This window comes from Sarcophilus harrisii, chromosome 1, assembly GCF_902635505.1.
Source record: "Sarcophilus harrisii chromosome 1, mSarHar1.11, whole genome shotgun sequence".
Lineage (NCBI taxonomy): Eukaryota > Metazoa > Chordata > Mammalia > Dasyuromorphia > Dasyuridae > Sarcophilus > Sarcophilus harrisii.
In genome coordinates this window covers 288,419,243-288,434,900 of record NC_045426.1, presented here as the reverse complement: position 1 = coordinate 288,434,900, position 15,658 = coordinate 288,419,243, and the positions used below count along the sequence as shown (strand labels likewise).

General features: G+C 37.2%; 1 protein-coding gene across 2 annotated transcripts in view; it reads right to left on the bottom strand.

Moving 5' to 3' along the window:
* The window catches only part of FAM189A2 (family with sequence similarity 189 member A2), a 69,021-nt gene extending 55,666 nt beyond the window's left edge, over positions 1-13,355 (bottom strand). For both annotated transcript variants that reach the window (XM_031943546.1, XM_031943551.1), the window contains exon 1: positions 12,805-13,355. In XM_031943546.1, the coding sequence (XP_031799406.1) occupies positions 12,805-13,227 (423 nt within the window). In that variant the 5' untranslated portion in view covers positions 13,228-13,355. The remainder of the gene's footprint in view (positions 1-12,804) is intronic.
* Between the last annotated feature and the right edge of the window lie 2,303 nt (positions 13,356-15,658).

Sequence of the window (15,658 nt, the reverse complement as noted above, 5' to 3'; positions counted from 1 at the left end):
CATGGTGTATTATCCTGGGGATGATTTTCTGTAATCTTTTTCCTAAGATTCTATTTAAGATTTTTGCATCAATATTCATTAGGGTCATTGGTCTATAATTTTCTTTCTCTGTTTTCAACCTACCTGGTTTAGGTATCAGTGCCATGCCTGTGTCATAAAAGGAATTTGATAGGAGTCCTTCATTCCCTATTTTTTCAAATAATTTATATAGTATTGGAGTTAATTGTTCTTTAAATGTTTGGTAGAATTCACATGTAAACCCATCTAGTCCTGGGGATTTTTTTCTTAGGGAGTTAATTAATAGCTTGTTCTCTTTCTTTTTCTGAAAAATAGAACTATTTAAACAATTTATTTACTGCCCCTGTTAATCTGGGCAATCTAAATTTTTGTAGGTATTCCTCCATTTCACTTAGGTTATCAAATTTGTTGGCATAAAGTTGGACAAAGTAACTCCTGATTATTGCTCTAATTTCCTCTTCATTGGTGGACAGTTATTTCTTTTCATTTTTGAGACTAACAATTTGATTTTCCTCTTTCCTTTTTCTAATCAAATTTAACAAGGTTTATCTATTTTGTTAGTTTTTTCATAAAACCAACTCTTAATTTATTAAGTCAATAGTTTTTTACTTTCAATTTTATTAATCTCTCCTTTTATTTTTAGAATTTCAAGTTTTGTATTTGATGGGGGGGGGTTAATTTGTTCCTTTTCTAGCATTTTAAGTTGCAAGCCCAATTTATTGAACTTCTCTTTCTCTATTTTATGCAAGTAGGCCTCTAGAGATATAAAATTTCCCCTCATCACTGCTTTGGCTGCATCCCACACATTTTAGTATAATGTCTCATTATTGTCATTTTCATGGGTGAAGTTATTAATTATGTCTATGATTTGCTGTTTCACCCAATCATTCTTTAGTATGAGATTATTTACTTTCTAATTATTTTTTGGTCTATTTTCCCCTGGCTTTTTATTGAATATAATTTTCATTGCATGGTGGTCTGAAAAGGCTGCATTTACTATTTGTGCCTTACTGCATTTGAGTTTGAGGTTTTTATGTCCTAATATATGGTCAATTTTTGTATAGGTTCTATGAACTTCTGAGAAGAAAGTGTACTCCTTTCTTTCTCCATTTAGTTTTCTCCAAATCTATCATATCTAACCTTTCTAGTATTCTATTTATCTCTTTGACTTCTTTTTTATTTATTTTGTGGTTTGATTTATCTAATTCTGAGAATGCAAGGTTGAGATCTCCCACTATTATAGTTTTGCTGTCTATTTCTTCTTGCAACTCTCTTAACTTCTCCTTTAGGAATTTAGATGCTATACCACTTGGTGCATATATGTTTAGTATTGATATTGCTTCATTGTCTATGCTACCCTTTAGCAATATAGTTTCCTTCCTTATCTCTTTTAATTAAATCAATTTTTGCTTTTGTTTAATCTGAGATCAGGATAGCTACCCCTGCTTTTTTGACTTCACCTGAAGCATAGTAGATTCTGCTCTAACCTTTTACCTTTACTCTGTATGTTATTGGCCTGCTTCAATTGTGTTTCCTGTAAACAACATATTGTAGGATTCTGTCTTTTAATCTAGTTTGCTAACTGCTTCCTCTTTATGGGGGAATTTATCCCATTCACATTTATGGTTAAAATTACTAATTCTGTATTACTTGCCATCTTGTTAACCCCTGCTTATGCTTTTCTCCTTTCCTTCCCCCTTCCCCCTCTCACAATTTCTGTATTCCCTTCTGATTAGCTTATTCTTTCCCTTTTCACTTTTCCTCTTCCACTTTTCAATGAGGTGGGAGAAGTTTCACCATAAACCAAATATGTCTAATATTTTTTTCTTTAAGCCAATTCTGGTGAGAGTAAAATACATACAATGTTCATCCCCTCCATTCTTTCTCTCAAATATAATAGGGTTCCTTTCATGAGATGAAGTGCCCCCACTTTACCCTTTTTCTGGTACAATTTCCTTTCCACCTCTAGTTTCTAGAACAAATTACACATGTGTTCTTTATATAGCTTTATAATGGAAATTTCGTTCCCAAGATTTCTTTTTACCTTTTTAGGTTTCTCTTGAGTCCTATATTTAGAGATCAAATTTTTTGTTTCATTCTGGTTTTTTCATCAGAAGTAGATGAAATTCACCTATTTCATTGAATGTCCATCTTCTTCCCTGGGAAAAAAAAATGCTCATTTTGGTTGACTAAGTTATTTTTGGCTGCATACCCAGTTCCTTTGTCTTTGGAAATATCAGATTCCAGGCCCTTCAGTCCTTTAATGTGGATGCTGCTACATCCTGAATAATCCTTACTGTGGCTCCTCTATATTTGAATTGTTTTTTTCTAGCAGCTTGTAATATTTTTTCCTTCATCCGATAGTGCTGGAATTTAGCCACTATATTTCTTGGAGTTTTGATTTTAGGGTCCCTTTCAGTAGGTGATTGATGAATTCTTTCAATGTCTATTTTATCCTCTGTTTCTATAACATCTGGGCAGTTCTCTTTGATAATTTCTTGGAAAATAGTGTCCAGGCTCTTTTTTTCATCATATTTTTCAGAAAGTCCAATAATTCTCAGATTGTCTATTTTCCAGGTCTGTTGTTTTCCCAAGAAGGTATTTGACATTTTTCCTCTTGGTTCATTTTTTTGGTTTTGCTTGACTGATTCTTGATGTCTCCTCGAGTCATTCAATTCCATCTGTTCAATTCTGATTTTTAATGAATTATTTTCTTCACTCACTTTTTTATATCTTTTTCTAATTGTCCAATTGAGTTTTTAAGTGAGTTATTTTGTTCTATGGAAATTTTTTTCCATTTCGCCAATTTTTTTTTAGAGAGATATTTTCTTTTTCCAATTCACTAATTCTATTTTTCAAGGATTTGATTTCTTTATCCACTCTATCTTTAAATGAGTGGGATGACTTATCCAGACTCTCTTGCCAAGCTTCCCTTTTCTTTCCCCATTTTTCTTCTAGCTCTCTTGTGAGAGCCTTTTTAATTTCTTCTATGAGAGTCTTGTGTGTTGAGGATCAGATCATATTCCCCTCTGGGGATTCATCTGGAGACAGTCTATTTTTAGTCTCCTCAAGTTTTAAAGTCTGCTCTCTATCCATATAGAAGCTATCAATAGTTAAGAGTCCATTTTAATTTTTTTCTCATTTTGTCAAAGAAGAATCAAAGGAAACAAACTCACAAATAAAACAAATGCAGTCTCCTTTTTTTTGGTGGGAAGGGTTGGATGGTATTACCTAGTTTCCTCTACAGACTGCAGGGGGCAGCAGTGAGGCACTAGCAAAACAGCAATGGCTGTGCTGCATCTGTGCTCTGAGACTCTGAGAGTGTGCTGAGACACTCCAGGTAGGTGTGGCCAGGTCCCAAGAGACCCTAGCTTTTTGGGGTTATAGTCTTTACCCCCTGTGTTTATAGCTTCTCTGCTTGTCCACTGGCTTGCTGCCAGGGCAAAGTAGCCACACTGTGGTAAAGTTCTCCCCATAGAAACGGCTGAGATCACAACCCACCCCCCTAAGGGTCAACTCAGTGTGGGTTGCTTTCTGTACTCTCATTGTCTGCTCTGCTGCTGCTCCCTGCTTTCAATCTACGCCTAATCTAACTGTCCCCACCCCGTGAGCAAAAACAGACCTTTTCTGGTGAATTTTGAGGATATTTTCTGTTGGTAATTATTTGTTGTTTTTTTTTTTTTTTTTTCAGTCAAGCACTAATTCCGAGGCCTTGTTATAAAAGTATTCTGAGAGCAAAGACAGAGCTTAAATAGATGTATGTGTGCTTTCTGCCATCTTGTCTGGAAGTACCTTTTAATCTAATGTTTGCCTTATATAATAGAATGAATTTAAACTCAAAAAGAAAAAAAGGGTGGGTCAAAAATGTTAAGTGAAATCTCTTACATATATGAGAATTTAGTTGATTGTATTGAGTCATCTTAAAGCTGTTCCCACTGTTTAAAGAGATTCTGAGAACAATAGTCTATCTTTGTCCTTTTGAACATGGTTAATAACTGAACATGTTTTGCTATAGATTGGTTACTGAGTATCTTAAAGCAAAATGATTTGTGTAATGTTGAACTTAAAATCATCTACTTAGATATCAAGGTAAACTGTGAACTTTCTGGAATGAATTTCTTACTATTATCACTGTAAGATTATAATCAATACTTATTTAGGATGTAATCCTTGAATTTTAAATTCACCTGAGGCTTTCATTAATGACTTGCTATCTGAGATAAAATCTCTTGGAACTGTATTTTGGAGTTTTGAATTTTGGTATAATTGACTGATGAAATCATTAATTCTGTAATCCATCATCTAAGAGAAATATACCACAAGTTACTGAGAAAAATATGATCCTAAACTGTTACAGATGGAGATTAGTATCTGGGCAAGAGCTAGGAGAACAACCTTGGCCTCCACTTAAGATAAGATCCTTCTGACTCAGTTTCCCAGTGGTGTTCCTTTGAATAAGAATCTACCTCATTATTCCTGAGTCAAGTCAAACTGATCTAAGGATGCTTTATCTTGTCACATACATGATAGGCTGAAACCTGAAGGACCAGTTTTGATGCTATTATAAACATACTCCTGCTTTTTCTTCTGATGGCAAGTTTCTATAATGAGGAAAAGTGTTCAAGCCATAAGTATAATTCAAATATGTAAGATCTTGCAGTTTTGAAGCTGAAAATATGTAGTCATTTATCCTAAATAAGTAGGTAAATAAGCCTTGGCTTAGTCATTTATCTCTTGCTACATGCATATGTCTATATGAAATAACGTTTACCCTATAGAATGACTCAACTCCACACTCCTTACAGCTTAAAGTAGCCACAATTCCTGTGGAAGACTGACATCTCCAGCCTTTCATCCCAGAATACCATCTCCCCAAAAAATAGAAAGTGGGGGGAGATGATGGGTTCAAGCTAAGGATCTACTGAGAACTGTGTACGTAGCTAAGGAATATGGAACATATTATTGTTTTTATTGTCCCACTTGTGTGAGCCAAGTTTATTGTATTCCTGTTAGTCTAATTCCTTTCAGGTTACGTTTTTAGTTTAAAGGGAAATGTTAAATGAGAATGGTTACTTTTGAGGAAGATCAAAATATAGATGAGGAATATGAGATGATATTAAAAAGCTTTGAAGAAGGGGCAACAAAAAAAATGTAGAAAACAAATCCTTATTAAAAGGAAATGGGGGAATTGTAAGAAATACTGAAAAGTCAAATTTCCACAGAATGTTGTAAGCTTCAAGGTATTATAAAATACCACTTGTAAGTATCACTGACCAATGGGTTTTCAGAATGTAAGAAATTAAGGAAGGTTAAGTTTCCACAGAACAATTAAGTTTCAATGTTTTAGAAGTCTTAAGTGAACAAGGAATTGGGGAGCCAGGAAGGCACAGGTGGACTCAGCCAATCAGAAAGAGCCTTGTGGTTTTGAGAAACCCACAAGCTTAAGATAATAGCAGATCCAGCTCAAACTGGTTGAGGTCAGTGATCTCACTGGACCAAATTACCACTGTGCTTGCTTAGGTTAATTGAATATTAAACAACAGGCTTTACAGGAAGTGTTTTCTGCCATTTTTGAACGTGGGCTATATGATGAGGGGGGAAGAGGGACATGCTTATACATGCTTAGACATTTAGGAGGAAATAGAAGTATCATTAAGATTGTAACCTGGCATGGCATAGACCAATCCATTCTCTGAAGGTAGGGGACTGAGAGTGAGCCGAACTAACAACTATAAAGCTTCTCTTGCTTATGTGCTCAGTGTTCCCTCTTCCCAAAGAAGAGTATATCCCACTTTTGGCCAGAAATATTAAGGTGATTCCTTAAAAATTCTTCTTTAACAAACTTTTCTCAATATCTATTGATTTCCATATTCTAATATAGAATTCTAATAATTGCAAAGCATTTTGCAAACCGTATAGCACTTTTAAAATATTAGATATTAAGTTAATATGTTTCTAAAAGTCCTTTTTCTGAAAAGTATGTAAATGTATCTGATATCACTGGTATGTGCTAAGAATAAAAAAACTACATTTGTGAAGATCAAAATAAAAAAAGCTCACATTTATATATTAATTTCAGGTTTACAAAGCTTTTTTTTTTTTTTTTTGTACAGCAACTCTGAAGATCATACAGGCATCACTATTCTTATTTTGCAGATAAGAAACTGAGGCACACAAAATTGACTTATCTGAAGCCCTTAAGTTAATAAGTGAAATGTCTAAGCCAAGATTTGAACCAGTGCCTTATAGTAAATTTTATTGTTATCTTTTGACATTTGAATATCAAAATTAAATTAAATGCTTATTTCAAAGTTACCAAAAATTTTTAAAGTCACTCAAAGAATATTTCTCATATCAAGTTATTTTTAAAAAGTAAAAATTCAGCATCTAAAAAACCTAGGAATCAGGACAAGGATCATAATATAAAATACATATTATCATATATTGTATATGTATATAATTTATATATGTACTTTTATATAACATAAATTATGATTATAAAATTATAATATAAAACTGTCGATGTTAAAAAAAAAAAGAAACATATGAGTTCCAAGCCTAATTTCAGTCATCTACATTTCCAGTGAATGCTTCCCTTCACACATACATGTTTAAAAATGTATAAAACTTCAAATGGCGATTTTCCCCTTTAGTGACGTGTCTAAATTACAATACTCTTTCATCATAAAAGCAATCCCTTATAACAAAGAATAAAAAATGGAGGGAGAAGGAGGGAAGACATTTACAAAACAAGTAAAAAAAGTAGGACATGCTCTTATAGTGTAGAAAGATGTGGGGTAGAAGTAGGAGTTTTCTCACTTTTCTCCTTTGGAACCAAGGTTTATTTCCATCATACTTTACTGCTTTTCAGTAAATGATAACATAAATATGGAGAACAGCCCTAGCATAATGCATTCCAAAGAGAAATATTAATAGTTTGGAAACAGTTGACTTTTTTGTCTCCTGAGGAGTCCATAAGTGTCATCCAATTGCCAAAGGAGTTCATTCTATAAAAAGTTTAAGACGTTTTGCTTTAAAGCATTACATTACTATCACTATGTTTAATTCAAAATGAATTCCACCCAAAATAATATTGTAAATTGTGGTTAGATACACAGATTAAGCCACAACAATCTGTTTGGGATATTATACTGATGCACCATGTAACACAATGTAGCTAGATAATTCAGTGGACAGAACTCTGGGACTAGAATCATGTAAACCTAGGTTCAAATACAGCTTCACACTCTTAGTACAGGTCAATACCCTGGGCAAGTCACTTACACCAACTTTTTTTTTTTTTTTTTTTGGCTTAATCCATTGGAGAAGGAAATGAAAAACCACTCCAATAACTTTGCTAAGAAAACACTATGGATATTATAGTTAATCCATGGTGTCACAAAATTCAGACACGACTGAACAACAATAACACTATGTAGTATTGATGGCATAATAGAACCTAACCACCTTTTTAAAATTGCTTCATTTAGATGTATCAAAAATTTCTACTAGAGATGCTAAGAACTCATCTCCCCTTTCACAATCTGAGCACAAGAACCATCTTCATTCACATGTGAGGTGAATACTCCCTCTTCCTCCCAGCTCCTCAAAGATCTCCAGTGGAGAAGAAAGAGCAGAGCTCCTATAAGACTGAATTGAAGGTGGAGAGAGGGAAGTATGGGTGTGGAATCTCCTGTATTGCCTGCTAAATGAAAGAAGAGCTGAGAGTAAAGAAGCAGGAATCTGTGGCTCCTAGGAGGCAGCAATAGCTGGGGCTCAGGCAGAAGGAAGAAAGGAAGTGTTGGGGGAGAATAGCACCAGCTGTTACTGTGTATAGATCATCCATAAGCCAGAGACTGCAATAGCTAAAAGTTCAGTCAGCCCCCATTTTTAATCACCTAATTACTCCAAATTAAGGAATCCACTGAGAATAAAGGGGTAGAAAATTCTCTTTAAATCAATATAGATCAATATAACTGGAGATGACCCTGGAGATATTGGCCTTTTTAAGCTAAGGTCTTCAACAGGTCTCAGTTTGACTTAGGCTGTACCCATTCAATGATTAAAACTAGACAGCAATTGAGGCAAAAAAATTCATTAGCTTAGTCCCAAAAAATCTAAATAAATGATTCTGCAGGGGAAGATTTAGGAGTTTATGGTCAAAGCAGAAATGACTGCTATTTACATTCAAACTGAGTCAATCAGGACCCAAACAATGACCAAATGAGGCTTGGCTTAGATCCTATTCACCAATAGGCCAATTAAAGCTAACTAGTTTTAATACATGTGTGTATGTGTATACCTGGAGAGAGAGAGAGAGAGAGAGAGAGAGAGAGAGAGAGAGAGAGAGAGAGAGAGAGAGAGAAAATCTATATTTGCCCATTATCTATCATTTTATCAGTGCATGGTAAGTCTCAGTGGAAATTTCCTCTAACAACCTATCTTTAACTTACATTCTTAGAGATAATCTGTCCCAAGATCCTAAATCTAGAATCAACTCAGCTTTTTCAGACTCTCTCTAGAGTTAGGAAGGCTTGGGTGCAAATCTTATTTAGAACTTAAGCGGGGCTTCTAACTCATGCTCTCTATCTGACCTTGGACATTTAATCTCAGTGTTCACAGAAATTCTCTAAGAACACAGGACCAGCATGGACACAATGAGTTTTCTTACTAGGAGGTCCTTGTACTGATGGAATCATACATAAGGGATGGGGGGAGAAAGAGAGACAGAGACAAGGAGAAGGCTATTTCTCAAGTATGTCATGGGGATAAATAAATGTTAATGAAATTAATCTTCAATTTGTTTCTATAACTTTTTGAAAGGACAGTTTAAAGTTCTAAAAACTGGTTCTTTTGTTTATGATTTTATCAAATAAGACTTGTTTGTTCTTGAATAAAAAACTACATATTTTAACTTCTTTAACTCTTCAGTATTTAGACAACAGAAATTACTTAAACATTCTCTTCTTGGTTTCTAGAATGCTATCATTTTCAGAAGTTTGGAAAAATACCTCTATTGTTGATATATTCTAATGTTTTATTTCTCTCTTAAGTAATGCATTTGTTTATTCACGAGCCCTAATCTGTATTCCTCTAGTGGGCAAAACTCTCCCTAAAGTCAATAGAGTTGTCTATTTAGTTAGTATGAGTCAAAGCCCATGCTGGCCATTCAAATCTTAACATATTGAAGATATCTGTATACCTAGTGCTCCTATTTTATATTTAGTGCAATTCAATATTTAGGTTATGTTGTTCTTTCTAATCTAGCTCCCTAAATTTCAAATGATATTGAAGGAATTACCTTGAATCTAAAATTTCTGCCCATTCTTCACCTATAGTATTTTTCAGCTTTTCTATGAACACTTTATTTTAGCTAAATAAAATTAAATGAGTTGAGCCTAATAATAAGAGATGTCAATATTTTTAGTCTTTCCCATGTTGAAATAACTCAAAAGTTTCCTGATTCCAGGACTATATCATAATTACAATTGTGAACATAAATAATTACTTAAAATGGTGTCAGTCTCATATAACAAAATATAGAAGCTCTTTTTGTGGTAGCAAAGAATTAGAAACAGGGAGGGTTACCCATCAATTGGGCTCTGAACAAAATATGGTTTATAAGTGTGACAGAAAGGTACTACTATAGAAAATGTTGAAGAGGATGGTTTCAAGGAAATTTGAGAAAACTTGTATGAACAATGCAAAATGAACTGAACAGATTAGGAAAACAACAAGGCCAATAATATGTATAGACATAAAACTGAAAGATTTGGGAACTCTGATCACAAAAATCAGGGAACTCATGATGAAACATACTATTCACCTTCTAATAGAAGTGATAAATGCAGAGTGCAGATTGAGAGCTTTTTATTATTTTTTTAACTTGAACAATGCAAGAATATGGTTTGTTTGTAAATATTTGCAAGAAGTTTTTTTTTCTTTCTCAAGTGGGATTAAGGTGGCAGAGAGAGAAACTGGATTTTCATTGATTAAAAATTTTTAATATAAAAATATTTTAATGGTATGTAAACTTTTATCAATATCTTAATACCCAAATAATTCAGGAATTAAAGCACTTACTGTTGTCCTCCTGTTTATTCAACTACAGTAAGTAGGTGTTGATTTTGTGATCCCAGTAAAGACTGTGATCAATCTAAAGTAAAGAGGCTGTTTATGGAAAATTACTACATATAACTTGGTGGGAAGATTGAACTTACAACAAGAAAAAAATTTCCAGGACAAAATGGAATTTCTTGTTCCAAATCACAAATCATTTAAACTAGTTTGCCATTTCCTAAGCATCATACCATAGAAGGCACAGGTGAGACAGAGAAGATGACTATTAATTGGATTAGTATTCTTTGTACTGTGATTGAATCTGTTCTTCCTCCAGTAACTTATACTTTCATTAAGCATCTATTGTGTGCACAACACTCTACTGGCATGAGAAAGACAAAATATTAAGAAAATATAGTGTACCTAATCTCATGAAACTCCTGACTCCTCTGGACCTGAATCTTTCATATATAAAATAGAGAAGGATACATATATATCTGAAAGGATACTCAGAGAGCATCCAATCCAATTGTTTCATTTTATAGATGAAAACTTGTCAGAGAACTTGTCCAAGGACACACACAGGTATGTGTCAGAGATGAAATTTGAAGTATATCATCTGACTCCAGATCCAGTACTCTACCCACAATACTTAGGTGCCTTTCAATGGTCTCTAAGATCCCATTTAGATCTAAGTCTATCATGTAGTAAATAAACTAGGACTTGCCTCATTAATTTTGATAAATGAAGTATGGATCTGATTCCCAAACTGTTAAATGTTGACATCTGATTAAAGTTGGGAAGTCGTGTGGTACTAGGGAAAGGACAACATACTTCCTATGTGACCAAACCCACTTAACCTATTTTGACTTCAGTTTCCTCAATTATAAAACAGGAAAGGGTAGTTGGACAATAGAGGCTATGAGTGCCCTTCTGCTCTAGGCCTATGATCATCTGAATATCCTCCTAAAAGGGGCACCAGAATGTAGAGCAAAGCAAGAAGCCAACTTTTGATTATTAGAAGGTGATAATGGCGGTCTCATAGCAGGTTTTACACATTATTGGTCACAATACATATTGTATCCATAAAATCATCTATCATTGGACTACTGCAGTAAGTGAGGAAAGAAAAGTTAAGAATAAAATATCAATTAACTTGGGACCTCTAATGTTGATGTTACATTAGTCAAACATAAAGCTGAATTGTGGGAAATTACTTTTGACTCTTCTGTATTATTTTGTTAGTATGATTGTTTCAATCTTTTAAAAAATACTTTCTATTTTCAAAACAAATGCATGGATAATTTTTCAACATTGATCCTTGCATAGCCTTGTGTTTATGAGTTTTCCCTTCTTCCTCCCACCCCACCCCCGTTCCCCCTAAATGGTAAGCAATCCAATATATGTTATACATGTTAAAATATATGTTAAATTCAATATGTGTAAACATATTTATACAATTCTCTTGCTGCACAAGAAAAATCAGATCAAAAAGAAAAGAATATGAATAATTCACTTTTTTAAAGGGAAGTGTGTTACAGGAAAATATGAGATTCAACACATAAAGTATATTCATTAGAGACCTAAGACATACATGCATTAAAAAAAAAAAAAAAGTGTAGTCTAGAAGTTTTCATTAGGGTTTTAATTAGTTCATAAGAAATTTAATTTGCCTTAAATTTCATAGTGACTGGCCCTCTGCTTTTCCACAAAGCCCACCTGGTGGAATGTGAGCCTTTGTTTCCAAGGGTCCAAGTCTTGGAGGGCAAAACCCTCATAAAAATCTTTAGGGTCATGATGTTTTCTAACTTTACACATGCCTAGATTGTTACAGAACTTAGATTCATCACTGCACCTTAAATAGGCCGTGGCTACATCTCTTGTTAGAGATGCCTGCTGTTGTCTCACTCTCAAAGGCCTACATGGAGATCCTATGAAAAGATTTACAAGGGTTCATGTACTTTGCAAAACATACTCAACAGGGAACCAGTATCAAATTGCAACTGTTGTGCAAGACGAATCCTGAGACTAAAAACAGGCATCTCTAGATGATCTCCTGAATTAAACACTGTATGTGACTTAAGGTTAAAAGTGCTTTCTTCATATAGTGTGACATACCTCTAGAAACATAACACAATTACTTAAAACTTTTTTGTATTTACACCAGAATAACAAAATACATCCTATATGCACCTGCACCTTCTCCGTTACATTTGAACCTTTCCTCAAATACTATAGTTGCATAGCTATACTATGCAAATATCACATTTAAAAATAATTACATATATACACGCCTCAATGAAGGAAAAGTATAGATTCTACCCCAGACAAGCTCATCATAACCCCGAAAATCTCAATCTCTCTCTCCCTCCCCCTTTTCTTCTCCTTCTCTCTCCCTTCAGTGTGCTCCTCTCTGCCTTAACTACTGGGAGCTGTAAAACAGTACTCCAGAAAGATGACAGTTACGTATTAAAATTTTAAATCCAGAGGGAAAAAAGTTACAATTTTACATACATTCATAAAAGGCTGCCCAGCCTCTCAAAGTTATGAGCCACAACAGAATTGCACCATAAAAGTGCTACCCCGAAGAGAAAATTAGGAGGGGCACAGAAAGCCTGAAATAGGCAAGACCCCTTAACTTCCTTGTCCCTAAAAGAATGCTGTCATCCTCATACAACCTTCTCACCTGGACTGCTCAAGCTCAGAGACCAGAGAAGGATTACTTACCGAAGAGCCTGCCCAAAACGGGCACGAGTTCTTCACCTGCGGGGAACTACTCAGAGATAGCGCTCCAAAGCTGAGTGCCACCATGCAGCAGCCTAAGATGAGCTGCAGGAGCCCCAGGGACAGCAACGGGCGGGCGGGCAGCAGTCCGGAGCCCGAGACCCCGGCGGCGGCGGAGGCAGCCTGGCGGGAGGACAGCGGGGGCTGTAACGGCGAGAGCACCGAGGGGGCCGAAGCAACTGCACAGCGAGGCCGCGCCGGGGGCTGCAGCCCTGCCCGCGACAAGCGCGGCCGGAGCGGGGCTAGCGGCGGCTCTTGGGCTGCGGTGGCCATAGTGGCCGAATTGCTGGGACCCCCAGCCTGCGTCCCGGAGGAAAGTCCCGCCACCGGGCAGCAGGAGCCTGGGAGTACCACGGGAAGAGACATGAGAAGGAAGGGTGGGCGGCCTCGGTTGCAAGGAGACGTTGAAGGGCAGGGGCTGGATCCCAGTTGGATGAAAAGGGGAAGGAGGGGGAGGAGGAAGAGGAGGGGGAAGAGGAGGAAAGGAGGAAGAGGAGGAGGAGGAGGAGAGAGGGAAGACAGGGAGAAGGGGGAAGAGGAGGAGGAAGGAGAAGAAAAAGGAGGAAAGGGGAGGAGGGGAAAAAAGGGGAGAAAGGAAAGGGGGAGGAGGGAAAGGGGGAAGAAGGAGGGGGAGGAAGAGGAGAAGACAGAAGCGGTGAGCACCACTCAGAGTGGGGCAAGGGGCGGGGGCAAAGGTGATGTCAGAGAAACGAAGTAAGAGGGAGACGGTATCCTAGTTTCTACAACCGGTGCCGAGCTTTTCCCAAGTACTGGAGGACCCGGTCTTCCAACACTTGCAAGTACTTGAGCTGTTGCTGCTGCGACTGAGGCCGCTCGATCCACCCAAACCACCTGCAGCCATGGACAGTCTCCTCCCTCCCCCACATCGATGCCAAACTGTTTGCTGCTACTGCCGCTGCCCTCGCCGCCGCCCACAACCTAGTGGCCCGGCCGTGGCGAGGCTTCCGGTATTCCGGCGGTTAAACTATAATCTGGGGGGGCGGGGGGAAGGTCAGCAGGCGGCCAGTCGCTCACTACCGGCGAGCGGCGTGAGGCCAAAGGCTCCGAGTTTTAAGTTTTACAATAACTCCTCCTGAGGTAGTAGGGAGTGCCCCTGGGTCTGCTGGGCTTGTTGCCGGTCTTAACGAGAGAGGAGAGGAGGGATCCCGAGAGACCTCAAGAGGTGGGCGTTGGAGGGAGGAAGGGGAGTGAGGACTGAGGTTGTTTGGCCGCCGCCACGGCTGCAAGTGGCTAACAGGCACCGAGCCGGGTCCTGACTCTTCCTTCCCCTTGTCGCGTCTCTGCTTCTAATCCCGTGTCTCGTTGGAGGTGGGAGGTCCCCTGAGGGATGACCTCAGCCAGCTCTCTCTTCCCTGCCACCAACCTGAGTTTTAGAGTCCTTGCGCTTCTAGGAAATCTTTGGAGCCGAGGAAGTCGCCAGATTACTGGGGTCAGAGCTGTTAACAAAAGGGAGACCTGAGCGGACAGGGTCGCTCTCCAATCCCACTTGTTGATGCTCTGCCTGGATGACTATACCAAGCAGGGGCTCAAGATGTCACTTTGCATGGTTTCTTTTTTATGTTGTTAATTATAATTTTTTATTGACAGTACATATGCATGAGTAATTTTTTACAACATTATCCCTTGCACTCACTTCTGTTCTGATTTTTCCCTTCCCTCCCTCCACCCCCTCCCCTAGATGGCAGACAGTTTTATACATGTTAAATATGCTATAGTATATCCTAGATACAATGTATGTGTGCAGAACCAAACAGTTCTCTTGTTGCACAGGGAGAATTGGATTCAGAAGGTATAAATAACCTGGGAAGAAAAACAAAAATGCATACAGTTTACATTCATTTCCCAGTGTTCTTTCTTTGGGTGTAGCTGCTTCTGTCCATCATTGATCAATTGAAACTGAGTTAGGTCTCTTTGTCAAAGAAATCCACTTCCATCAGAATACATCCTCATACAGTATCGTTGCTGAAGTATATAATGATCTCCTGGTTCTGCTCATTTCACTTAGCATTAGTTGATATAAATCTCTCCAAGCCTCTCTGTATTCATCCTGCTGGTCATTTCTTACAGAACAATAATATTCCATAACATTCATATACCACAATTTACCCAACCATTCTCCAATTGATGGGCATCCATTCATTTTCCAGTTTCTAGCCACTACAAACAGGGTTGCCACAAACATTTTGGCACATGCACTCTGCTGGATCAAAGGGTATGCACAGTTTGATAACTTTTTGGGCATAACTCCAGATTGCTCTCCAGAATGGTTAGATTCGATCTCAACTCCACCAACAATGCATCAATTTCCCAGTTTTCCCACATCCCCTCCAACATTCGTTGTTATTTTTTCCTGTCATCTTAGCCAATTTGACAGGTGTGTTGTGGTATCTCAGAGTTGTCTTAATTTGCTTTTCTCTGATCAGTAGTGATTTGGAACACTTTCATATGAGTGGAAATAGTTTCAATTTCATCATCCGAAAATTGTCTGTTCATATTCTTTGACCATTTATCAACTGGAGAATGGTTTGATTTCTTATAAATTAGTCAATTCTCTATATATTTTGGAAATGAGGCCTTTATCAGAACCTTTAACTGTGAAGATGTTTTCCCAGTTTGTTGCTTCCCTTCAATCTTGTTTGCATTAGTTTTGTTTGTACAAAGGCTTTTTAATTTGTATAATCAAAATTTTCTATTTTGTGATCAATAATGATCTCTAGTTCTTCTTTGGTCACAAATTCCTTTCTCTTCCACAAGTCTGAGAGGTAAACTATCCTAT